Source organism: Salminus brasiliensis, chromosome 11 (genome assembly GCF_030463535.1).
Source record: "Salminus brasiliensis chromosome 11, fSalBra1.hap2, whole genome shotgun sequence".
Classification (NCBI taxonomy): Eukaryota; Metazoa; Chordata; class Actinopteri; order Characiformes; family Bryconidae; genus Salminus; species Salminus brasiliensis.
The window spans coordinates 21,705,066-21,732,692 of record NC_132888.1 but is presented as its reverse complement, the minus strand read 5'-3'; the positions used below and the strand labels follow the sequence as shown (position 1 = coordinate 21,732,692).

At 43.3% G+C, this 27,627-nt stretch overlaps 1 protein-coding gene across 5 annotated transcripts in view; it reads left to right on the top strand.

Annotated features, from left to right (window-relative positions):
- The first annotated feature begins 3,736 nt into the window (after window positions 1–3,736).
- The window catches only part of igsf9ba (immunoglobulin superfamily, member 9Ba), a 100,181-nt gene continuing 76,290 nt past the window's right edge, over window positions 3,737–27,627 (top strand). For 3 of the 5 annotated variants that reach the window (XM_072692164.1, XM_072692163.1, XM_072692167.1), the window contains exons 1-2: window positions 3,738–4,028; window positions 25,781–25,978. In XM_072692164.1, coding sequence (XP_072548265.1) covers window positions 3,965–4,028; window positions 25,781–25,978 — 262 coding nt within the window. In that variant the 5' untranslated portion in view covers window positions 3,738–3,964. Of the gene's footprint in view, window positions 4,029–25,780; window positions 25,979–27,627 lie in introns of all 5 variants that reach the window. The other 2 variants (XM_072692166.1, XM_072692165.1) reach the window with 1 other exon arrangement.

Sequence of the window (27,627 nt, the reverse complement as noted above, 5' to 3'; positions counted from 1 at the left end):
TTAACCCAGCAGTTCACGCTGACTGACTGGCCTAGATTCGCCTTCCACAACGCCAGAACCAGAGCGGGGCTGCCATGCCAAGCTACCCCTGGACTAAATGGATATGGAAGCGTTCCAAACCCAAGGGACTGGATAACTATGTAATTATGCTCCGGCCTCAATGAAGCCTCTGTGAGGTCGGATTTTATCAGCCCATCCCTTTGTACAAATATTTGGCTCCACTTGTGACACCAGTGCACGTTCTGTTTGAAGACGGCCATTGTAATTGACATACTAAGGCATTTAGCTGAGCATGTTTTGCAGGAGATTATTAACAGCCTGGCACAGAGGCCACTGGGCTCTATCTATACAGCCTCATGCAAACGTTTGGGCACCCTATGCATTGCGAAGGGCCCAGGTTTTGAGTCGATGAGCAGTGCAGGCCTGATGTACGTCACCAGCTGACTCTTCAAACCTTGTACTAGCCCTCAACTCATACTCAAACATGCGCTCCTCTAAGCAACTGTATGCTGACCTGAAAACGAAAGTAACTGATGCCCACAAGGTGAAGACTGAGAAGACAGCCAAGCGTTCTCAGCTTGAAGTGTCTACAATGCAGACCGCTATTAAGAAACAGCAGTTGAGGGGAAGTGTGGAGATCTAGTTTTATAAAGCTTGGAAATTTGAGTGTCAGTGCGAGGTTTGAAGAGTCAGAAATTGCATGAAGCTCGGAAATCAGATGCAGCATTTGGGCAAATTTATCTATATATATTGTTTGAAAGATCAAATATGTCCATATTTAAAAAATTTTATCAGGTGTACTAATTTTTTTCACATGACTGTATAGAAAGAGAGGGAGGGAGGGAGGGAGAAAGAGGAAAAGAGCTTGTGTGTGTGTGTGTGAGAGAGAGAGAGAGAGAGAGAGAGAGAGAAAGAGAGAGGGCTCTATACGAAGGTGGGCCTATAGGAGTGGAATGGGGGCACATATAGGCCTACGTCTGATTCTGCCAGCATTTGGTGCAGCTCCACAGTGAAAGTGAAGGACGGTGTTGCGATTGGTCGCATGCAGCAAATGAATCCTCCTCGCGTCCCTGCAATTATTTCATTTGCTTAAACGAAGCGACTCGCTTGTGTTTCAAACTGGCTCCCTCCTTCTCTCCTTCCACTGCAGTATTGGCGTCCGTGCAGACGGCACAGACAAAACCTTCTGGTCTTCAATCAGCTATAAAAGCCTGTCCCTCTCCATTGATCGCATATGCTTTGACCAGAGCTCACCTATCTGTAATACCTCTAGGTAAGAATAACATTTGTCTATTAGGAATGATTCATTTGATGTGGAGAGGACATGAGCTGAGCTGTGAATTCCCTCCTGAAAACAGTGCCAGTCAAAACAAACTGCCCCTTATTTCTGTGCGTTCATTATCCCTGATAATTGCTTTCTCATGGGAATCCTCCTTTGTTTTCCCTCTGGAATTAGCAGCACAAAGGACAACTGTGTCCAGCAATGAGACTTCACTCAGGCTTCAGTGTTCAGTCAATACAAATGACTAAACTACATACACTACAGCAGCCTCTCCACACAGGCCACTGGCACTAGGCTGTGCCTTCAGGGGCTCGCAGGGAGAGCACTGGACTGCACTGCTGTGTGGGATGTAACAGGGATGTACGGTGAAAAACAGCCCCTGCCTGAACAGCCCTAGAGCCAAATACCGTCTAAAAAAGGAGCATACAGAGACCTGGTTGTGGAGATGTGAGGAACATGCCGCTCAGCGACGTCGCCACACCCTGAAAACGCAGTGTGACTACAGCTCCAACACGCCAGAAGTTTGCTCTCCACACCAGCCCTCGCTCCGTCTCTCCCGCACCCGCGAGCCGTTAGGGTATAATAACGAACGAGCCAAAACGGGGACACACACCGGGAGAGGAGGCAGCCCAGCGTGGAGGCTCCGGCAGTGCGCATGATGCTGCAGTTGTACTCCGCCAGCACGCTCCAACTCACCTTGACCGCGAGCCGCTGCCGCCGCCGCCGCCACGCCATTTTACTACCAAAAGGGGAGAGCCAAGACACGCCCCGACGCGGCCAGGCAGCCAATCGTACTGCGGCACGGGGGCGGAGCCACCGGCCGAATTCCCGCACTGGGTTTCGCTTCTCGTGATGGGAAGTTCGATTCCGTTGACCGAACCGAATCCTTCGCCGTGCCCGGTTCACTGAATCCACAGAACGAGTCAACGATTCACTGCTGATTCCCTAGTCAAGCTAATTTCAGCCCCATCCTCCTCCTCCTCCTTCTCCTCCTCCTCATCATCATCATCATCATCTGTGGACACTGAGATTCGGTTCACTTCACCTCACTGATGGAGGTGAGATGGAGCGGTGCTCATGCAGTTAAGTCAGTTGAGGTGGACGTTAAAGGTGGATGTTTCTGAGGTAAATGGTGGCAGAAATGAGTCAGTGAAGGTGTACAATGAGGAACTGGGCTAAATGAATCACATTATCAGCCTTTAATCCTTCAGTAGGTTTTTTGAGGGGAAAAGGAGTCGTGCCGGAAACATTCTGAATGATGGGTGAGGCGTGTTGGAGCAGAGCGTTAAAGGTCACTGAAATTTAGGAATGTAAAAAAATGTGGGTTTTGGGAACACTGTTTTCAGTGTTTTTGTGTGGACTTTTTTTGAACGTTGCCGACTAACGACATGGTTTAGCCTAGTCTCTTATTACACTGTGACAGGCCTGCGCTTACCAAAAAAAAAAACAAACAAACAAACAAACAAAAAAACTTGCTTCTTTTCTGTCTAATTAAGAGTGTATTTCTGGTTCAAGACAGATGTGTCACCATGGCAACAGAAAAAAAAGCACTTAAAAAATCCACTGTAAACTTTTTTTGTAAACTCTGCTGTTCGAACACGGTGAGAAAATCTTTGCTGTTATTAGAAAATGTGGTTCAGCTTTGCGCTGTACTTAGGTCTGTTTTGGCCGTTATACTGCTTCTATAATAAAATTGACATCAAACCTTGTGAGATGTTAGCACCCCTTGATGAATTGGCTTGATCCCAGGAGTGGTTTGGAGTTGTTCTCATGTTTTGGTGCGGACAAAGACATGTTTTGAAGCGCTGCTGGAGGATACTTCTTGTGGAGATGACACTTGAAAATGAAAACCACAGAGTTTACTGTTAAAAACAAAGGTACTACAAAGTGGTCTTCAAGCGATGCCATTGAAGAACCACAGTTCTCCCTTCTTTACAGCCTCCTTGAGTTCTTCTATGGTGTCGCTTGAAGAACCCTTTTTAGCACCTTTATAAAAAGAAATTATAAATATTATAAATATATATAATAATAAATATTATTATAAATAGATATTGTAGAGATGACACTTAACTGGAATACAAAGTATTTTAAAGAGTCATTTTTTGGTTTGAGAGAAGTGAGTCAAGTAGTTCTTTCTGGAAACACAAATGATTCTTCTAGAGGTGCAGCCAGTGATTTTGGGTCCCATGAAAGTATATTATACCCAATTTTAGGGCACCTGTCAGTCACAGACCCTTAGAATGGTCTTGAACCAGTAACGAACCAGTATGCCCACTATTTGAAGAGTGTTCATTAGTGTAGTGTGTGTGTGTGTGTGTGTGTGTGTGTGTGTGTGGACGCAGTGTAGGGCTGGACTCAGACGCTCCGAGAGGAAAGCTCGATTCAGCTGACTTGTGAATCGGTTCGTCTGTCCTGCTGAGAAGAACCGGTTCAACAGCACGATTCGTTGGCGAGTCGGACTTCGCCAGTCTTCCGCCGAAAGCTGCTGGTGTTCGCAGGTGCTCGGTGTGTGTGCGTGTGTGTGTTCGGAGGGGGGGAGGATGCCATTAGGACGGACGGGCAGGGGAGGCATGAAGGGAGCGAGGAGGATAGAGCAGAGGACGTGAACGCCGAGGAGGACGAATATGAGCACATCGTTGAAAGGGGCACGTTGAGCCGTTATCTCTGGCCGGCAACAGTACTATGATTTGGTATGTGGCCACTTTGATAGCAAGTGTATTCAGCACCCGGGGAACGACAGCTCAAGGTGAGTCGAAGTGCGGCGTTTTCCCAGTGTGTCAAAATCCCATTCTCCCATTCCCATTTCTTTTAGGAGGAACGGCACTGTTGGCGTCGCGGTGGGCTTACTCTGCTCTTTTTGCTCTGGAATGGTGCTTTGGTGCGTAAAACTTCAATGCATGGCTGAGATCGCCTGGTGTTGTCTCAGCCACAGTCTCAGCACGAGGCCGTGAGCGATGGCCAGACACAAGGCGTGTTGCAATGTGCACACAGCGGCTGTAGTAGCTGCAGCCCACCTCTCCTATGAGGACAAATGAGCCTCTAAGAGGATTTTAGGTGCCACTGCAACCATTTAAGAGCGATCGATTGCAGTCGTCGCCCTGTTGGAGGATTGCAATTTGCATTGCGCGCGAGGGTGAAGCCCCGCTCCGGAGGAAGACTGTCCAGTGAAGGGGCCACATATGAAATCCAGTTAGTGCTGAAAAAGGGGCGTGCATCACGTTAAAGACAGCAGCTGACTTAGAGGGATGTGGGAGAGAGAGAGGGAGGGAGGGAGGGAGGGATGGGGTGGGGGGGGGGGGTGCCATTGTCTGCCCGTCCCTATTTACTACTGCTTGCATGCATGCATGCTGCTGTGCCCTTACTATAGCGCCCGTTGTCTTAAAGGCTGTGGATAGACCAGTCCTGGCCCTGCTCTGCTTTGCTGTTTTCCATGGTGAATTTCGCGCAGTCGCCATTGGTTGCCTTCAGCAGCCCGTCTGCATGTCAGACCCCAGCCGTCGACATCCTCGGTGCACTGGTCTGGTGTGGTCTGCTGCTGGCGTGTTATTTGCTGCCCACAAATCGGAGGTTGTCTCACCGTCATTTGCTTATTTGTCTCATTTTTGTTTTCAGCACCCTGGACACCGTAGCCTGTTGACCAATGGACTTACTTAACCTTGCGCTTCCAGCCGCGTCCGCTAGAGGGGGTCGTTTGCTCGCCGCTGTAATTGCCAGGTTGAACGTGCAGTCTGTGTAATTAGTGCGTGGCTTGAATGGGAGGTGTGTTAGGGGGATTGAACTCGTTAAATGGTTCAGCAATCTCACAAATACTGAGTTTGTAATTATCATAGCACTAGCAACAGCTCCTCTGGGTTATTTTGGCTTGTTTGGCTTGTTGTGATACTGACCTTAGACTATAGCTAGGCATGAACTAGGCCAGAGGTGTCTCCAGGCCTAGATTTTGTCATCAACAAGTGGTTCGTCTATATCAGAGCTCTTCATTCTCAACATGGGTTGGTGATTTCCCTCACTAAGTCCCACTAACTCCCAAACTTACTAAACTGTGCTGGAAACTGTCTCACAGAACTAAACCTTAAGAACCGGAGTTTCTCATTTCTAGTTCTGGAGATCCACCGCTACCCACTGGTAGAAATAGTGCACACATCCTTAAAGAGAGAGTAGGGGAGTAAGAACTAGGATATGTCTCTTGAATTTGACTTAAGACCTATTATTGAAGTACCGTCAGTACCGTCTGTGGGACTAATATGTAACTTAGGGTGGTTTAAGGGTGAGGAGTTGAAGTAAGGGCCCAAATAGATGCCATTAGTCCCTAGGTTCCTAGTCCTGGGCCTGGAATAGCCCCTGTCCTGCACATGTTAGTGCTTTCCCTGCTTTGGCACACCTGATCCAACTAGTCTGCTGATTGGCCTGCCATCCTGAGGTGAAGTGGGGATGCTCGGTGCAGGGTGTACAGCACTGGGGGTACTCCATGACCAGGGGGACTGTAAAAACTGCTCATCCATAGTTAACCACTTAACTAACCAAGAAGGTGAAATAGGGGTGCTGGAGCAGGGAAAACACTACAACAGTGGTGCTCATTCCTGGTCTTGGAGATCCCCAATCCACACACCTAACACAGCTAACATTCAGATGCTCCTACACATCATTTTTACCCTTCCTTGTTAGCTTAAAATTGCTAAAAGCTACACTCTGCAGGGTGGTAGGTCACCAAGACCGGGATTGGGCACTCCTGCTTTACAACATGTAGGGCAGTGGTACTCCAGAGCCAAGTTCGAGAACCACTGCTTTAGGACTTCTCATATCTCAGAATAAAACCACGGAGAACCACGTCTTACTTCTTAGGCCACTGTTTTAGTTCCTCAAAGAGCAAGAACATGCCTGGAGGGGTTTAAGGCCAAGGAATGTGATTATATAAATCTCGAAACCTCTTACACAAACATTGACACAACATTGTAACTCTGAAACCATCGCTGCTAAAAGGAATAGCTGTCGCTGGAGGCCCTGTCGCATATCAACAAATGAGCGGCCGGAGACTGCTTCCAGAACATCAGGCTCTAAATACTGGCCCAATGAGACAATGAAGAAAACGTGAGCTCTCTTTATTGGCAGAGTCATTTCTGGGCCCTACAAGTAGCCTTCGTCGTGTAGAGGCTTGTGGTTGTGTACTAGTGTGGCCTGTCAGAGTGCTCATTTGCAGTTGATGTGTGTGTGTGTGTGTGTGTGTGTGTGTGTGAAACCCAAAAATCTGAGCTGCTGGTTTTCTTGAGCGAGCACCTGACAGGCTCACGGGACTGTGGGAGGGATTATGCACTGCAAATACAGCTGAGGCAGTGAAGGAGAAAATTGATTTCATCACAAGCTGCAAGGTTTCAGAGATGTAAATGTGAGAAATAATGGCAACAGTTATTCTATCCCACGCCGTTTTAGAGATTCAGTTATGCGGTCATATTGATGGGCATATTGACAGTTAAGGGGAGGGGCAATGGCGCATGAACATGAGTCCCTGCAAAATGATAATTTCTGAAGCTTCTGGCTAGTCCTTAGGTGTCTATGACACAAGCCTAAAAAGCCATTAGATGTATAATTGATGGTTTCACCTGTATTCATCATGTATATGTAATGTTTTTGGCATTCATAGATAAATCACTAATGAGTCACTAAGGTCAGGCTAAGGGTGTAACGATACACACCATTCAAAATTCTAGTTGATTTGACACGGCAGTGTCTTAATTAGGGACGTACACAGGTACTCGAGTACTTGGTTATCAGTTTGAGGTGCCAGTATTCAAATACTGAGATCACTGTCGGGACATTCATTAGATTTCATGTTTAAGACGGGCTTGTATTTGTGATTAAGCCTGTTATACACGATTACACTTCACTCCTCTGAAACCCAACTGCCTAAATGTGACTTCATTGCCAAGCAAGCGTTATTAAGGCTGAGACAACGCGCTTGGAAATATTCTAGATTCTAGATGATGTTACCTAGATATTAACTACTTTAACTGATGTTAAAGCAGCATTGTGTAACATTTCATACCTTATAATAACAGCTTATAAAGCAGCCATTGACTTGAAGTAAGAAGAACAGTGTCTCTAGCATTGCTACTCCGAGCTCAGCTCGCTGCAAACTGCACTATGTAACTTTGGTGAAGTGGGCAGGACAGTGCTCACGAGAATGACGCTACGCTGCGTACCCTGAGTCAAAAACTTGTAGTCTTACTCTACTGCCTCAGTCCACAGTCTTCTTTCTCTCTCACTGTCGGTTCTGTATCTCTCAGCTTGTCCAAAAAGGTGTGTAAACATGTCCTCCTTGGAGGGGTGATTGTAATTAGTCTGATGCATCTATGTAACTTATTACATAAAGTAAAACCTGTAGCCCACTCTTACTGTAAAATACTTTTCTTTATATGTCTTTATATATATATATATATATATATATATATATATATATATATATATATATATATAAAGAATAATTGTCACCCTTTCATGACATTTGTGTGTTGCACCACAAAAAAACACCAAAAAACCAAATCAAGATTCATTTCTAAAGGACAAACAGGACATGTTTATACCTTAAAATTAAACAGAGCAGTTTTGTTATTCTGTCTTTAAAATTGCAAATGGCAGATGCTGTGTTTTGCTTCCTTATATTGTGTAATTGCTTATTGGTACAGTGTAAATATGTAGGGTTATGTGACTGTAAGTCAAGTCAAGTCAAGTGGGTTTTATTGTCATGTCAACTACATACAGAGTACACAGTGAAACGAAACAACGTTCCTCCAGGACCATGGTGCAACATAAACAGTGCATACAAGACACAAGTGAAACACAAACAAACAAGTGCGGACAGACAACACAACACAGTACAGACAGAGGATAATAAATAATGACGGTAGTGTGCAAATTGTGCAATGTGTAATAAATAGAGTCCAGTGAGGTAGTAAAGTAAAGTTATTAGTGCAATGCTTTGTGCAAAAATGCTTCCCCTTTTTTCCTGGGGTAAATGGTTGGAGAGAGAGAGAGAGAGAGAGAGAGAGAGAGAGAGAGAGAGAGGGAGAGTGTACATGTACCAGAAAGATATCAGTTCAGAAGTTGAGTTGTGTTGAGGAGTCTGATGGCTTGGGGAAAGAAGCTGTTGCAGAGTCTGGTAGGCTGAATAAGTGGATATACTATTATTGTGACATCAAACATACAATGAACTGAAAACTGACTGTTTTGTATGGGCCCTTTAAGTTACGAACCGTAATACCTAATATCCTATGTGAAATGGGTTGATATGTGAAGGATATGAGAAATTTCTGTGTTTTTTTTTCTTGCAGTTAACCACCTGAACTCATCATTCAGATATTAAGCTTTGATTAATGTTTTTATGTCATTTTAAAGAGCATGAGGAACTAAAGTGAGGAGCTTAAGGGGTTAAATTTGGCCATACGTGGCCAGACTATATGCTTAGATCATAATGAGGCAGTGTGATGTGTGAAAAGTCGAGAATAAGTAGCCCATGCAGAGCTACGAGGAGGAGTACTTGGCACAGTAGGCTGATTGCTGGTAATGGACACCTCTGGCAAAGCAGCCTCCTTTTTCACTCTGCCAAGCAGCGTTTGTCTGACCTGTGGCCTTCTGACGTGATGGGTCCATATTACACTCCTTAGCCTGATTCAGTTAGAGCACAAGCTACTCGCTTAATGTAGTGCTTCACTCTCCACTGTAGGTAGTTCGTGGTTTCGTATGTTTTGTTGAGCTTCTACTACAAGAACCTCATAAGACAGGACAAGGCAACCAAATTAATCATATGTGTTGGATCCACAGCTGGAATTTGGCCTTATACACTTATACACACTACTGAGCACACACACACGTGCTGATACGGGGAGCACACATGCCCAGAGCAGTGGGCAGCCATCGCCGCGGTGCCAGAGGAGCATAGTGGGTAAAGGGCCTTGTTCGAACCCACAACCCTGTGCTAACCGCCAAAGGTATTGGTGGTAATAAAAATATCTTTATATACTAGATTGTTGAGCATTGCTGTGAGGATTTGATTGCAACGATTCAGTGATCATGTTGGATGATCACCACCCCACCTCATCCCCAACTCTCAAATTCATCCCATAATTTTACTGCTCCACAGCCCAATGCTGATGGGGCTGTATACCCCTCTAGCCCACACCTGGCATTTGGCATGCACCAATAGGCTCATGTTTATTTGCTCCAGAGGGTCCTATTCTATTGGTAGTAACCTCTACAGCTTGACTTTACTGTATTCAATACTATATTCTATAGATTTTTTATGCAAAGAGATCAACAAATCACAATAAGGGAAACTCTGTGCTTCACCTAAACGTGTCTGACTGAAAAGTGTGTTTTTACACTGGTGTGTGGCCTTGTCACTGTGTGTTTCGCCTCATATGGGGGGGGGGGGTATGTTGTTACAATTGCAATCCCCCCTGAACCGCTCAAGGGTTGCATGTAGATGCAGGTGCGCATTTTACGCAATGTAGAAATCCTAACCGGACCTTTTCTTTATCTCAAAAAGAGGACATATCCAAGATAAACAGGACGTCTGATCACCCGACTGTAAACATGTTCAAACGCTTTCTAGAAAAGCCCATTAAATTGGGATTTTCACCCCCAGAATCATTCAAGTGGAATGCTTTTACATAACAGCACATGCAAATGAGGGGAGTAAAAGGCCAGTAAAGTTAGTTTAGCACTAGTCTGAGAACATAAGCAAACAGGCAGTTCCAAAAAATCCCTCGAACCCAGAATAAATGTCATAGTAAGAACATTCAGTTATCTCATATGGCTTGATTACGCGTTTAAAAGTGAGTCGTGTTTAAAAGTCAGCCGGTGTTTGTGGGTGGCCCCAGTCGGCCTGCGAACGTGTGGCTCAGCGTGGTCTTAGCGCTGCTGTCAGCGCTGGCAGAAGCAGGCTGAGTTGTAGCTGTGTGCGCTCGCCTGAGCTAGGACAGTAGCTCCTGCCAGAGTAGGGCATGCTGCCACCGCACTCTCCCTCCCTCTCTCCACATCCTCTCTCTGTCTCACCTTACAGTCTGTCTCCTCCAGCCCTCCGTCAGCTGGAGTTGTGTCAACTCGGCCCGTGCTGTCTCCTTCAAGGCCATTAAATATTCAGCAGGCTGCTTACAGAGACCGGACTGCACTCTGCACTCACCACTTCTGCTCGGCCCAGCGCCGCAAACTGCTCTGTACCTCTTCCTCTTCCGGATGCACTGTCATTCTGCTCATTCTGATGCTGCCATAGCGCACACAGGGCTGCATTTTAGATGGACCTGTCTTGTGAGTTGCTCACTCATATTTGGCAGGTTTAAGCAAGATTGAGACGGTGTTCAGTTGTACTTGAAACTTGGGAAAATACTCCCTGCAACGTAAGCTGTAATTCCCAATCAGAAACCAACCTCACATAAAATTCCCTGACTTCACAGTTAAATTGGTGGCGCACTTGACATTAGAACATTGGGCATAATTCCTCAGCCTCTATTTTACTGTATAAAACAATATATTGTTGCTGTCGCGTAAAAACCTTACATCTCCACTGTCCGTTTATTAATTTTTATTAATTTTTTACATATTTTTTTTTAAATAATTTGAATCTGGCAGTTGTTATTTACCCTGTGTCAGAATTTTGAGATGGATGGACCAATATAAATGTTCCAAAATTTTAACTTGGAAGAAAATTACTATTATACATTATTATAAATTACTAGTATTATATTAATTATTATTAGTTAAGAAGGTTTTTTCTATCTCCTGTAAAGTTCATGTCATCTTGGAGCATGCTAGCCCTGTATGGGACGACAGTACCTCCCAGTACCTTAAAAAGACGAAAAAGGAAGAAAACACAGAGGTTTAATCCCAAATGACACACTGCTCCCTATGCAGTGCACGATTCAAGTCACAGAATTACGGATTCTACATCTAAATGGAGCAGTACATATAAACATATCTATCTCTAATAGAACCGTATTTACATTTATTCATAAGTGGAAATCTGAAATCTGGGGCTGTCTGGGTGTAGACGTTGTAGTGTTATGATTTGTGTAGTTCACTATATAGGGAGTAAGGATGTATTTGAGATTCAGCCAGAAACATGTGTGCACTGTGACGTCAGTGTTTTCATGAAGCTCCGTTTCTGTTCTTTTCAACAGGTTTGGTAGGGATGCGTATGATATGGGAATTCTGTGCTGATGCTTATAGCTGCTGATTCTGAAACATAAACATTCATAAAATGTAGAAACTGGGTCTAAATCATTACGGAAATAGCATATTTATTTTCCATAGATGCAGTCAAATGAATAAACTGCAAATATTTTAGCGAAGTAGTCTGGCATTACCTAAACCTTCTGCTCTTCCGGAGTACAAGAAATACTTCATCCAGTACTGTTGTAAACTATTTGTCAAACCTGCATGATTTCAATACTGTCCTGCACTTCTACCGAAAACCGTACATGAACAAACACCAGCAGGATCTCATGAATACGTGCATGTGGTCAAGGGCCAAAACAAAACCTATGCAAGCTAATGAATGCAAGGTAAATGCTGCTGCCAGTACTTCAGCTAGCTCATAAAGATAAGAAGGCCGCTCCATAAGAGTAGTGCTTTTTGTCAGTGATACTGCGTGTCCTTCTTGGGGGTTCTAGGAGGAGTTGCAGGAGTGGCTCTTGCATTTGGTTGTTCTTCTCTCCTGAGCTGGTTCTGGTGAGGTATTCCACTACTTGCCGTGTGTTTTAGAGGTTGTGACAGCTCTAAGACTGCCTTATCAGCTAACACCCTTCATTATCTCACAGTGTCTGCTCCTGATGAGGAACCGCTATAAAACCAGGGTTATATGCCTATAGACGTCCCAGGATCGTGTTAGGTTTACTTTATAATTCGTAAGGTTCCATTCGAGTTATAAAGGAGATGCTCTAAATGTGGTCGTCACAGTGTTTCTGCACTTGCTCTTGCTGATTTGATCATACTTCAGCGTAATGTTGAGAAAGTCGCTGCTTGCCCCGCTTTGTTTTACTCAAGATGGGATTTCCTGCTGAGAATGTGCATTGCTTTCTCAGCTGTCATCAGTTTTAGCTATAACGGTAATCAAATGCCTCCGTATGGATTATGGAGAGGGAGATATGCATCCTGCCTGCAATGACTGCCATGTGCCCTCCTCTCAGGCCTTCCTCTATTGCCACGCTCTGTGATTTAGCAGATGACTCCGAATAACTGTCACTTTTTATTATGCTAGCGTACCCCCTTTTTACTGGGCAGAAAAAAGGCCGTAATGTTCAAACATTCTCTCCAAAGTGGTGCCTGGAGGGGACTGTTTAACGTATGGTGCCTTCAAATCCATGTCGAGGCCAGGAACAGATTGGAATGTTCAGGGACACCAGGCTCCAGATGGGACGGGGCGATGGGACAAGCGCAGGGTGTGCTCCATCAGGCGGACACCTATGACCCTGTTGAAGTGACCACGTCTTCCGTTTCCAAAGAGCCGAGTGACCATCTGGTGTCCCTGAGCTCTCAGCTGCAGTTTTTGTCCTGTGCACTTGAGTTAGGGAAAGTCTTCTGCAGATATTGTAACTTTGATGATGCAACAGCGAGTTTATCTGATGCACCCTCAGATTTAACCTTTTAAACTGCAAGAGGACGTATGTGAGCCCCCACTCGCTTCCCTGGGTTTGTAAATCCGCTGTTCTTGTAGCCGCTATCTCAGAATTTTCATAGAATACGTGACTAAGAGAAATAGTGAAGGCTAGAACTTTGATTATGTGCTTTGGGCTTGACTGAATACAACCCATATCTAATTACTTTGTTTGGCCATTATTTTAAGCACATTTCTCTGTGTAGGAAACGACATAAATACAATACATCACATACACTTTGACAAGGAGTATAAATACCCCACTGCTCTGCTGACTGTTGTGCTGGGGTTCTTGTTTAAACCTACAGTTGTCCAAATACTAAGAATTTGTCAATCAATAGAAAATAATTGTAAATGGCAGCCCTACTGTCATGTACATTTACAGATCTGCGTTCGTTTTTCCCAGCAATGTCAGGAGATGATTCCGATTACTCTTATCTTACTGGTATTACCCTATAATATGCATTACTCTAGCTGTACAGGGACACATTCCACTCCTGGGGCTTCTCAAGTGTCTCCAGCACCTTTATCCCTACCCTCAACAGGTTATTTGTAGGATTTTAGCCCTTTCAGTCTGAAGTCACATGTTTTGAAGCATTTCAGAAGTTGTGCCAGACTGGCTAGCGTGCTGCAGTGCACCAGCCCTGTTTTGAAACGTGGTGTGGGAGGGTCTCTAAAACTGAATCTCCACACTGATTGGATCTGCTGAATGGTGTGTTTTATCCTCTGATTGGTTCCCCAGCGTTGACAGAACAGAACAAAATGAGTGCCGGCTACTGAACTTCAGAACACTGATCTGTTTCTGATCGTTTTAAACACAACACGTCCTGAACGCACCCCTGGCGTTACTTAAAGGGCTAGTAGCTGTTCTAGTGCCTAATGGGTCACACGTTGTTGCCCACAGAACTGTTCTTGCAGTGTTCCATGTGTGATCTATAAACTGGGCAGAAGTATCTGTGGTGGATATTACACTGATATTAGAATAAATAAACAAGTAAAATTCATACAGAATGTAGTGGATTTACTAGGGATGTACCGATACCACTTTTTCCTTTCCGATATGATACCAGATTTTCAAGAATCTGCCAGTACTGAGTATCAATACCGATACCAATACCGCTAACTTAACCGGACTTAAATACTCCATACATGGCATACATATAAATCCTGATATTTATAGTATCCCACTTGTTATAGGTTGTACGTTTTTATATCTGATCCCAAATAAGATCTAATAAGCTTGAAAGAACAGCATTTAACTGCTTGAGTAACTGCACATTTGAAAAGTTTCAGAGCTATGGAAAATGAAAATGTGCACATGCAAGTAGGGAAGCAGAATTTTGCTAAGCTTGACCAAACTTCACATTTCAGAGCAGTTAAAAAATGAAATGTAGAAATGTAGAAATAAAAAAGCCTTAATCACCGATTTCACATTCAGGTCCACGTCTCTGTGTAAAAGGTACTAAACTTCAGTGTGTGTTAGTGTTTAAACAAGCTGCTGAAACTCAACCTTTGGTTTCAGAACCAAAAAAAACATGAAATGGAAAGAAAAAGTGCTGTAAATGTAAAAGTTCGTAAATGTCTGTTTAATGGTAATAACTGTTTAGCACTAGCTTTACCTGGTCGTTTGAAACGTGAAACGTTTGGTTTCATAACAAAGTATACCAACCGAAAAAAAGTAGGCATCAATAAGGTTCAGGTATCGGTGTTCTCTGTTGCCGATACCGATGCTGTAAGTGCCGGTATCGGCGCTGATACCGATACGGTATGGGTGCAACACTAGTATTTACGTCCCTGTGTTTATTAAAACATCTCCAAAGCTCTCTTTATGGGCGTCTAGTATTATTTACAGTTATATTCAACGCCTGGTTTGGTAAATCAGCGCTTAATGATGGTAAATTCATATATTATTCAAGCCTTTGTCTATATAAAGAGTATATACTCTCACCGGCCTCCTTATTAGATACGCTGTTTTTGGTCTGCCTTTCTGGCCTACAGTTAGACGGTAATCACTTCAATTCGCCACATTCCCATTCATTGTAGGTACTGAATAATGATTAATAATTCAGATTAATAATTGGACAATAAGCCTGTAAATTAAGAAGCTAATAAAATGTAACCTTTGCAGTGATTGTGTTGAGTCCATTAGCACAGCAATCCACATATGCACAACATTTGGTTGAAACAGCTGTGTTTCTCGGTCCATTTCTGAGCACTAAGGTCATTCGGAGAGACTCCAAGTCTGCAGCAGTCTGCCGGGTTTGTGGTGCTGTTTTGGCCTGGTCACTCACTCGTTCTCATGCGTGTCCATGTGTTTCTTGCATGGCACTGCTCTGACCAGTCGCTCTCTGTGAAGTGACCTTCACCAAATGCAGGCTGGCGTTCAATTACAGATCTATCAATGGCCCACGCCGTGGAGAGTGGCCCTCCGTCCTTGAGAGTCCACTTCAGCTTCGGTCTCCGCCTGACTGCCCATTCCTAGTTTGTCTCAGAGCCCCAACTGATGATGAAAGGGATGCTGTTCAGCAGGGCGCAGATTGGGGTTGAGCCCAGGCTCCACGTTCAGCTCAACAGAGGTCCTACAGCCCGTATAGTGTCAGGGCTGGTAAACAACCTGAAATCAGGCCTCAGACGATGAATAGAAAATCATTTTAGGAATTTGCTATATGTCCTTAAATTTCCAGATTATTAGGTACATCTGCGTATATAAGGCAAGTAGACAAGAGGGGATTTGACCCATCACTCTAACAATCTGCAGTAGCCCATAAAAAGACAAGCTATAATCGATAACAACAATGTGCCTGTTTACACCTGGGTTTTGGGGGCTTTGGTAATTGTGTCTTGTACGAATGAAAAGTCAGGTGACAACACCCCCCAAGATTACGATTGGATCAGCCAAACAACATTTGGAGGTGGTCAGAGACGGATCTCGTCCACATTTGATAAGTTTTTACCTTTTTTACATGTGTAAACAGAATCCGGTCAAAGTAGATCCAGATACTGTCCAGATACCAAACGCATGTTAACGCCTGGTGTAAACAGGCCCTATGGGTTGGGGAGTGGGGACAGTCTAGGTCAGTTAAAGAACCATCCGTTTCTTCTTGGGGTGGGTTAGGGTGGGTTGGACAAACTCAGCAGAATTAGTCCCCAATCTTCTCCCCAATGTAGTCACCTTCCAGTTCCCACCCAGCAGCTAGATCTCCCCCAAGATCACACGATGCCACCAGCACTGAGAGGGTGAAGGCTATCACACGCTTTTTCTGAGACACATTAGGCACCACCACAACGGCCACTAACACAACACCAGTGGACAGCTGAACACGCTTGTAGGAGACCACTAACTGCCAATTCTTTAATATCTGGAAAGCATCATGCTTATTGATGAGAGAGAGGAAGGGCTAGTCTATTTGTCTTGGACTTCTAGCCACGAATGACTGTGGCAATATCTGTGAGGACCACTAGCTTTTAAGCTGCTCTAGCTTTTTTTATTCTACTCGTCAAACATTATTCACAATGGCAAGCTAGTGACACCATTCTTTATTTTGATCAACTTTTAAAAAGCAAGAATTTTGTAATAACTGAAAATATTCCCACCCAGGCCAGGCCTCACTCTCTCTATAAGACCTCATTGATATTTCTGAGGTGATACATCATGAAATCTTCCCTATGCCCACTCTCTGCCTTTATAAAAAGGCCGGGTCACTGTAATATGTAATTTCCATTAAGGAGATGAAAACAGTGGCGGAAGCGGCCTGCCTTGTGCTGATCTTCTCGTTGGTATGATCTCGTAAATGTACTGCAGAGTTATTAGGCAGGCTGTATATTATAATGTTATTCTCAGCCTTGATAGGAATTCTTTAAGTCAGGCAGTCGCTGCTGGACTTTCAGCTGACCAGGTTCAGAGAAGAATAGGTGTTCTGGAGCAGCTCCCAGTGTAATTATGCAGGTTATGCTCTCTTATATAATAATATAAGGTTCTGTAGTTTGTACCGTCGATAGGGTTAGGTGTAGAGAAGGAAAGGAATAAATGGCCACAGTGCACCCTATAAGTAACTGGACAGTGAAGCAATTTCTCTTGTTTTGGCGCTACTCCAGCACATTGAGTCAGAGACGCAATAATGAGGTTAAAGTGCAGAGTATCAGCTTTAATTCAAGGGTATTGCTACATAGATGTTGTATTTTAATAAGAATAGCAGAAGGTTATTTTATACATCCCACGTCCCTACAGGAGACTTGTTGGTGAAGCAGGTATTAGCAGTGTTAAAATCTGCTTTGGTGCATTGTTAAGCAGCAGGAACACACCGGAGAACACAGCAATTCAGTTACACGGATACACTATTGAAAGATGCAGCGCTGGGCCGCAGTATTTATCCACAACATTAAAACCACTGGTGAAGTGAATAACATTGATTTTCTGGTTACAAGGGCACCCGTCAAGGGGTGAGATACAGCAGACAGCACGTAAACAGCCTGTTCTCGAAGTTGATGTGTTGAAAGCTGGAAAGTGGGCAAATGTAAAGATCTAAGCCATTTTGACAAGAGCCAAACTGTAAAGGCTAGACGTCTGGGTCAGAGCATCTCCAAAATGGCAGGCCTTGTGTAATGTACCCAGTATGCAGTGGTCGGTACCTACCAAAAGCGGTCCAATGAAAGGACAACCGGTGAACCGGCTCTCGCAGATCACAGGCTATTAACGTATTGGTGCTAGGTAGCACAGGACACCTTCCCTGTCTCGATGAATCAGAACCTTTGGCAGCACAAGGAGGACCTACACAATATTAGACAGTTGGTTTTATATCCAGACATCCCAGCACCATTGCTGATACAGAGAATCAGCTGCACATGCTTGGAAAATCTCTATAGAAACAATATAAGGTCACTAAGTCCAGTGCCAACTGTGAGTTAGAGGGGTATAAAGCCCCCAGTATTGGGCTGTGGAGTGATGGAGCTCGGTGGAAAACTAGTAGTCAAACATCAGTACCTGACCTCGTAATGCTCTTGGGACTACATGCAATCAAATTCCAGAGAAGTAGAAGCAATGGGGGTTTATATCATTGACTTTAGAAGAATTGTTGGGTAAGCAGGTGACTTACAACCTTTGGACATACAGTGGTGGTTTCTCAGACCTAGCCTAAGTCTAAGCTTAGATTCATGGAGATTTTTAATGGTGTAACATCATTTTAAGTGCAGTAAATGGGCTTTAGGCCACAATCATCAAACAGGTACTAAACAGGTTCCACTTTATTTAAAATCAGCTCATCAGATCATATATAAAACTGGCCAATGAATATATTTTATTAAATATATTTTAAAATATGTTTCTTTTAATTTAAATAAATGATATATTATATATAAATAATAATAAATGGCATGTTAAAACTTAACATGTACATGTGGGGCCTGCTGGCATATGCGTTTTTTCCTCGGGTTTCAGTTTGCCCCTACATATGGATGCCCACCAGGGTAAATGCTGGAGCAGGGGGCGTTAAACATGGGTCCCATCTGGGTTGTACTTACTCTAGACCCATGTGAGATCAAGATGGGCTGTTACAATGGGGCCCATTTGGGAAGTCCCAGTAACAACGTATATACAAACCCACTCAGAGCCCATGCACACCTGGAACCCATCAAGCCTGTGTTCCACCATATGTGAGCATAACAACATAAGCATGTTGGCTGGGACATATCTGTGTTTAATTTTTACCCATATATTTTAAAATATATATTTTGGTATATAGGCATTATATTCTGAAATACTGTAAAAATACTTATATCCTTAGATTAGTGTAGGCAATGATGAGCTGTGCTCGAATCGGAGCTGTGTGCATATTTCTAATGCAGTTAAGTGTCCCACGAGTACGACCGGGACAATCCCATTCAGACCCTGGGGGGATAAGATATGCACGCTGCCCAGTGCCGGTCGTGGCATGCATGTTTTTGCAGTGTAAATGTGCAGTGTGAGTGATGGGTTTGTGGATGTGTCATGAAGGGTTCATGTGACTTTGTTGTGCCTGTGGGAGCACGAGCGGACTAAAGTGGATTAAAAGGTGAGCACTCCCACGAGTGTGGTCACAGCTCCTGAAATACAGAAGCTCCACTGACCTACTCAGCCTTCTGCACTCTCATTTAGAGCCGTGCCGAGGTTTCCTACACTTGTACTCGGCATCAGAAATAACCAGGGGGCAAAGGGCAAGAACATTTTTTGCTCCATTAAATCCAAGTATGGCAAAAATGCCCCCTAAAACTGTATGCAGTAAACGTGAACGATTAGAGTGAATAAGCGCATGATATGAATGAATGTCACAGTAAAAAAATAAAAATAAAGACACCAATGAAAAGCTGGTGTCTACTAACGTCACTGTCACCACAAGCCAGATCTGCTCAGTGAGTCAGCTTCACTCCCATTGAGAAGTGGAAGTTTGACTGGCTCAAGAGTGAAACTGTACTGATGGTATTACTCTCTTTGAGGGGTGTAAAAATTCACAAAATTCAGAATTTGATTCTACACAATATGCTAATGTCTCATTTTCCATGTTTGTGAAACATAAAAAATAGAGTGACTGAAAATGTGCTTTTTATTATTAACATATTACATATTAATGTTATGTTTATTAGAACATTCAGCATTATAAAAACACTAGATTTAAAACAAAGCTGTGCTTTACTATCTCTTTATCTAGCACTCTATCCACTAGCTAACATGCTAGCCCAAAGCTAACACACTTACATCAAGCTAATACGTAAGTCCCAAGCTAACACACTAGATATGAACGAACACATTAGCTGAAGGCTAACACGTTAACAGCAAGCTAATATGTAAGTCCCAAGCTAACACACTAGACATGAACTAACATGTTAGCCCAAAGCTAACACACTAACAGCAAGCTAACACACTAGACATGAACTAACACCTTAGCTCAAAGCTAACACACTAACAGCAAGCTAATATGTAAGTCCCAAGCTAACATACTAGACATGAGCTAACACCTTAGCTCAAAGCTAACACACTAACAGCAAGCTAATACGTAAGTCCCAAGCTAACATACTAGACATGAGCTAACACCTTAGCTCAAAGCTAACACACTAACAGCAAGCTAACACACTAGCCACAACCTAAAGTGCTTGTCCCATGGTAACACATATGCTGCCTGTAAGTCATGTCGGATTTATCGTATGTACAAGATGAGCGCTCATAAACACCACCACAAACTCTTATTAAGTTAGCTTTGGGCTAACATGTTAGCTTATATCTAGCATGTAAGCTTGGGACTAACATGGTTAGTGTGTTAGCTTTGAGCTAATGTGTTAGCTTGCTGTGAGTATGTTAGCTTTGGGCTAACATGTTAGCTTATATCTAGCATGTAAGCTTGGGACTAACATGGTTAGTGTGTTAGCTTTGGGCTAATGTGTTAGCTTGCTGTTAGTATGTTAGCTTTGTGCTAATGTGTTAGCTTGCTGTTAGTGTGTTAGCTTTGTGCTAATGTGTTAGCTTGCTGTTAGTATGTTAGCTTTGTGCTAATGTGTTAGCTTGCTGTTAGTATGTTAGCTTTGAGCTAATGTGTTAGCTTGCTGTTAGTATGTTAGCTTTGTGCTAATGTGTTAGCTTGCTGTTAGTGTGTTAGCTTTGGGCTAATGTGTTAGCTTGCTGTTAGTGTGTTAGCTTTGAACTAATGTGTTAGCTTGCTGTTAGTGTGTTAGCTTTAAACTAATGTGTTAGCTTGCTGTTAGTATGTTAGCTTTGGGCTGATGTGTTAGCTTGCTGTTAGTATGTTAGCTTTGGGCTAATGTGTTAGCTTACTATTAGTGTGTTAGCTTTGGGCTAATGTGTTAGCTTACTATTAGTGTGGTAGCTTTAAACTAATGTGTTAGCTTGCTGTTAGTATGTGAGCTTTGGGATAATGTGTTAGCTTGCTGTTAGTGTGTTAGCTTTGAACTAATGTGTTAGCTTGCTGTTAGTGTGTTAGCTTTAAACTAATGTGTTAGCTTGCTGTTAGTATGTTAGCTTTGGGCTAATGTGTTAGCTTACTGTTAGTGTGTTAGCTTTGGGATAATGTGTTAGCTTGCTGTTAGTGAGTTAGCTTTAAACTAACATGTTAGCTTGCTGTTAGTGAGTTAGCTTTGGGCTAATGTGTTAGCTTGCTGTTAGTGTGTTAGCTTTGAACTAACGTGTTAGCTTGCTGTTAGTTTGTTAGCTTTGAACTAACGTGTTAGCTTGCTGTTAGTATGTTAGCTTTGGGCTAATGTGTTAGCTTGCTGTTAGTATGTTAGCTTTGGGATAATGTGTTAGCTTGCTGTTAGTATGTTAGCTTTGGGCTAATGTGTTAGCTTGCTGTTAGTGTGTTAGCTTTGAACTAATTTGTTAGCTTGCTGTTAGTGTGTTAGCTTTGAACTAACGTGTTAGCTTGCTGTTAGTATGTGAGCTTTGGGATAATGTGTTAGCTTGCTGTTAGTATGTTAGCTCTGAGCTAATGTGTTAGCTTGCTGTTAGTATGTTAGCTTTGAGCTAATGTGTTAGCTTGCTGTTAGTATGTTAGCTTTGGGCTAATGTGTTAGCTTGCTGTTAGTATGTTAGCTTTGAGCTAATGTGTTAGCTTGCTGTTAGTATGTTAGCTTTGGGATAATGTATTAGCTTGCTGTTAGTATGTTAGCTTTGGGCTGATGTGTTAGCTTGCTGTTAGTATGTTAGCTTTGGCTAATGTGTTAGTTCATGTCTAGTGTGTTAGCTTTGAACTAATGTGTTAGCTTGCTGTTAGTGTGGTAGCTTTAAACTAACGTGTTAGCTTGCTGTTAGTGTGTTAGCTTTGGGCTAATGTGTTAGCTTGCTGTTAGTGTGTTAGCTTTGAGCTAATGTGTTAGCTTGCTGTTAGTATGTGAGCTTTGGGATAATGTGTTAGCTTGCTGTTAGTATGTTAGCTTTGGGCTAATGTGTTAGCTTGCTGTTAGTGTGTTAGCTTTGAACTAACGTGTTAGCTTGCTGTTAGTATGTGAGCTTTGGGATAATGTGTTAGCTTGCTGTTAGTGTGTTAGCTTTGAACTAATGTGTTAGCTTGCTGTTAGTATGTTAGCTTTGGGCTAATGTGTTAGCTTACTGTTAGTGTGGTAGCTTTGAACTAACGTGTTAGCTTGCTGTTAGTATGTGAGCTTTGGGCTAATGTGTTAGCTTGCTGTTAGTATGTTAGCTTTGGGCTAATGTGTTAGCTTGCTGTTAGTGTGTTAGCTTTGAACTAACGTGTTAGCTTGCTGTTAGTATGTGAGCTTTGGGATAATGTGTTAGCTTGCTGTTAGTGTGTTAGCTTTGAACTAATGTGTTAGCTTGCTGTTAGTATGTTAGCTCTGAGCTAATGTGTTAGCTTGCTGTTAGTATGTTAGCTTTGAGCTAATGTGTTAGCTTGCTGTTAGTATGTTAGCTTTGGGCTAATGTGTTAGCTTGCTGTTAGTATGTTAGCTTTGAGCTAATGTGTTAGCTTGCTGTTAGTATGTTAGCTTTGGGATAATGTGTTAGCTTGCTGTTAGTATGTTAGCTTTGAGCTAATGTGTTAGCTTGCTGTTAGTATGTTAGCTTTGAGCTAATGTATTAGCTTGCTGTTAGTATGTTAGCTTTGGCTAATGTGTTAGTTCATGTCTAGTGTGTTAGCTTGGGACATATTGTCCTGCTGTTAGTGTGTTAGCTTTAGGCTAGCATGTTAGCTGGTGGATAGAGTGTTAGATTAAGATTATTTGATGAACAGACCAATAGAAATGCTCCAAAATAACTTGTATTCTCTGTATTTTATTTTCATTTTATTTTCATTTTTACATATATTTTTATATATTTATGTATATTCTATTTATTTAAGTACTGCTGTCTGGGTAAAACTGGGTCCTTGGGTACCACAATTTCGTTCCACCCCATGTACCACATGTGATGCGAATGACAATAAAGTCTCCTTGAATCCTTGAATCCTTGAAATAGGAAGTATTTTTATCTTGACTTCCACTGAACATTAAGGAGCTGTTTTCCCTTCTCCTGTAAAGTTGTCATTTTGGGGATACACATTTATTGCGTGACGATATGCTGGTGAACAACTATGCAGCTATGCCGGTAATGTCCTGTCCTGTCCTGCTTCTGATGTAAATACCCAGGGTCTGTTGCACCCACAATAAAGTCTCATGCTTTTTTCAGACTCTGCTGTAGCTGCTGTAAAACACAATATTTCTGGGTAGGAAATAAGCTTTGTGTAATTGATGCCTAAAATGTTTTAATAAGGCTCGAAGTAGAGTGTATGATATCCACACACACAAGTTTAAACCTGCAGCTCCTCAACCCATGTCTTGTGCGTGTGCTGCTGAAAGGCTTTCGGGGGGAGATGCCGTAAGCCTGTGCTGGGCTGGTCATGTGCAGGATCTGCTGAGTTTAGGGGAGCGTGCACATGCCCCATTGGCCTTTTATTAAAACCTAAAGCCACCCTTTCATGTGGCCCACATTTACACCCTTTTGCTGTCACAATAGCCAAGTGGATTTCAGGGCCTGGCCCACGGCTGGACGGCCCTGGGCCCCACTTTAGAGAGAGAGAGAGAGAAAAAAAAAATGAAATTATAATTTGATTAAATCTGCTCTGTTTCAGTCCAAAAGCTGTGCTGGCTAAATCAAATAAAGTGGATTAACTCTTCCACTGGATAAAGCAGATTAAACTGGTAAATACAATCACTAACTGATGCATGGGAGCACTTGGGAAAGGGTTTGTGGAAATAGATAGAGATGCGAGATGATATCGGAATCGTCACGTTTAAGGAAATACAGAACCGGATGCAACTGCAGACAGACGTTTCAGTGGGACTTAGTCAAGGGAGTCCAAAAATCAACAGATGGATAATAAACACTGAAGGCAGCGGCTTAGGCAGAGGTCAAACATGCAATAGGCTAAAATAGCATAGAGAACCTGAGCTTTCACAGTCGTGTTTAACCCATCTGTGGTAGTAAACACACACTGTGACATTAGTGATTAGGGCAGTGAGAACACACACCTGCTGGGCAGCCACCTCAGCACCCAGGAGCAATAGGGGGTTAGGATGCCTGGGGATTGAAGCAGCGATCTTTCGATCACAAGCCTGCTTCTCTAACCTCAAAAAGCAGTCTTCACTGACCGGGAATTGAACCCAGGCCACGGCAATGAGAACACTGAATCCTAACCACTAGACCACCCTGGAATAATTTATATATTTGCCGATAATTGCTTGGAAAATATGACATCAACCCGCAAATCCCAAATCGGTGCATCGCGGAAATAGATCCTGTTTTAGAGCAGCAACTCTATAAATACATTAAAAAGTCATTTTGAGCTTTGCTTTAGAAAGTTTCAAAGTTCTGGGGATAAGAAGAAGGAAACTTTCCATTGTTCCTAATGACTACATTGTAGTTTCCATTTTGTGGCCCTCTTGAGAAGTTTTTACTGTTACTGAGTCACTTAGCTTTCCACACAGTGTCTAGAGTGGTGGGGAACGCACTGTCAGCAGGTTTTTTGATTCCGGAGGTGATTTTCCCCTTCATTGAGGCGCTGAAGCCATGCTAACTCTGATAGAGGGGAAAGTGCTCAATGCAAGCAGTGGAGCCAAGGGGCGAAAATCCATTCTTGAGTATATTTTCTGCTGAGGCAGGTACAATGACCTTTAGTGGTGCGATAGGTCACTCATAGGCGTTTGATGGGCCTGCTCATTGATTGGCTAAAACTCAGGCTCCCTTATTGTAAAATCCATCCAAGCGTGAATTAGCAGTGATCAGTGAGCTGGCCGGACGAGCTGCTTATCATCTCAGTAATGCTGTGGTCAACTCATATCTGCTGGTTAAAATGTAAAGGTATCCACGTCTGTTAGTGCTAGTTGGATTAGCTGGCAAATTCAGGTAATCCAGAATTTGAATCGTTTTTAGAGATTAATGAAATTGAATTGTGAAGTCATATCAGAATATAATGACCACCTATCTAATAGTGGGCATAACCCCTGGCTTGGTTGACACCAGCGAGACAGTGGCATGACCTGTAGTAGGTGACGGAAGATGTTTATTTTGCTGTGCATCATTGGCCCGTGGGGCACCATTGTTATGCCGTTGGGAGTCACTTACTTAATGTGCAAAAAGACTATTCTCTGCACACCTTCACTATGCCGGCTTTTGAACATCTCACGACGTTAGCGGTTTACCAAGCTTTGCCTAGTAGCCTATTATCATGCCCTTTTGGACATCAGTCAGATCGCTTGCTTCACCCATGAAAATCAATTTGCATTCTTGTACAACTGACTGGTGTGCTCGCTTAAACACGACTACAGTTATATTGTAAAAACACTGTGACAAGGAGTACATTAGAAACGAATGTACTGCTGCAGTTCACAGAAACTACTGGAATCCAGGCACTGAAACGTGTAGGAGCTCACCGAGTGGTGAAGTCATGCTCCGAAAACGGGAGGGGGAAAATCAAGCCCACTGTAGCTGTGAATTTAGCAAATTTATGCTAAGTTCACATAAGAGGGAAAGCTAGCAAACCATTCACTCATCTTTGGGCTCTCAGATATGAGGCTTTATCTTCTAAACGGGTGATTTGAGCCTCAGTTAGCTGGACCTTCCTGGCTACACAACCGTGTCCAAAAACCCTGGGCCGAGTTCATTCCACCCCAGGAGTGGTCATAATGTTCTGATATGGCTGTGTATTTCCAAAATTGCCATAACTTAATAAAAACAAAAACAGTTCCTGGATAACTGATCATCAGGGATTTGCCGGTTTACTGCAAAATATGTTGGCTTTATTCTGGGATGCTTGATTTATTTGACATCTACAGTTATGGGCTGTTATTCAAACCCTTCACTTGTGTCTGGTTGCCTCTAGGTGCCCACGGAGTGAGAGAGGAGCCCCAGTTTGTGACGGCCCGTGCAGGAGAGAGCGTAGTTCTGGGATGTGACGTGAGCCACCCCCTCAACGGCCAGCAGACCCCCTACGTGGTGGAGTGGTTTAAGTTCGGAGTGCCTATCCCATTCTTCATCAACTTCCGCTTCTATCCTCCCCATGTGGACCCGGAGTATGCTGGTAAGTTTGGGATATGATAGGTGAACTGAGTTTGATCTAATGTCTGTTTTGGATGCTTATCATGTTTATAGTTTCTGTTAGAGCCTGAAGCAGTAACCCAAACCCAGCTGAAACTGACCTTTCACGCTGGGTTTGAATGCCATTTGTCAAATCTTCGGGTCAGAGACACAAGCATTACATGCTTATTTGCAGTTTCTCACCTTTGAAGATGCGCTAAAATGGAAAACTGTATTTCTCTTGAAATAGTTGAATAATGATAAGACGTCAGTACATGGAAGTGACATATCGTGAACCTTGAACACTGGTGTCTCTTCACTGAAAGGAGAATCCAGCATAACCAAAATAGAGCTGTGAAACAGGCCAGCTCCAAAACTCCAAAACCAACAGTCTTGACTCATTATATTTATGCCCCCAGAATGTACAGACACCCAGCCCACTAGCAAAAGCCCTCTTAACCCTAGTCAAAGCTGGCAACATGGTAAATTCGCAACGGGCACTTGTGGTCCAGAAGTTTTTGCTATGTGTAGTGAGTATTCTGAAACATGTTCCAAAATATGTCAAAAGCAGGGCCTGAGGAACCAGAAGTCAGGAAGTGAGTGAGTATCAGTGCTAGGTTAAAAGCTAACCCAAAACTTTCAGCTTCAGATAGCTAGCTACACACCGCGGGGCAGGGTAGCAGCACTATCTCGCAACTCATGAATAATTACAATAATTACGATGCTCTTGTTACAGTGCTATAAAAACTATGCGAAGACTATGTGATGCTAGGCAATGCTTTGTGGCTTATGCCATCACAGTGCCTCACAGTAAACCAGACATTCAGAGCAGAGCTCGTGAAATCATTCACTAGCCCACTACGAATGGAAAACTAGCTTGTTTTGTTCTAAGGTCAAATTACAGTATTGGTAATAAATGTGTAAAATGACAAAATTCACCCGATTAGCAAAGTAACAAGATCTTTGGTTGTGATGTGTAGCATACCCACATTTCTTTGTTAGTAATGCTAACCAGTCAACTGCCTTTCTTTTGGTCATGCTCAGTCTATAGACAGCAGAAGCAATCTTCCAATGACATCCGTTTGAAACATTAAGCTGGCTTCATGTGACATGCTGGCCTTCACCCTCCCAGCACCGGTAGCATTGTTTGGTGGTCCTAGTTGGTGGGTGGGAAATGGAAATGACTAAATTGGAGAGAATTGGATTTGGAAATATTAATTAAAGCGTCAGTCCCTGTATGGAACCCAGCTTGTTTTGAAAGTGGCCGTCGTCGTATTTAGATGCATTACAAACAAAATCCTGTGATGTACATAAAGCAGGCTCTGTTCGGCCCGAACCTGCTAATGAGAAGCTAGTTGAATCCGATCTAATGTTTAACTGGTGCAAGGGTTTGTAGAGCCTTAGCTCGTGTTTTCATTCCACTAAGCATGAGCCATGTGAGAGAGAGGCCTTAACCCTGAGCCTAAGAAGCAGGCAGGGGCCAGAGGGGGCAACTAGCAGGCACTAGTAAGGGTTTAGCAGTGAGGCTTTAGCAAGGCCCCCTGCTAACCTGCCACTTGCTCCTGTTAAAAATGCATTACACTGCCTATTAATTATTGTCTGATTTGGTGAAGAGTCGCACTTCACTACGCTCACACATGCTTCTCTACATGC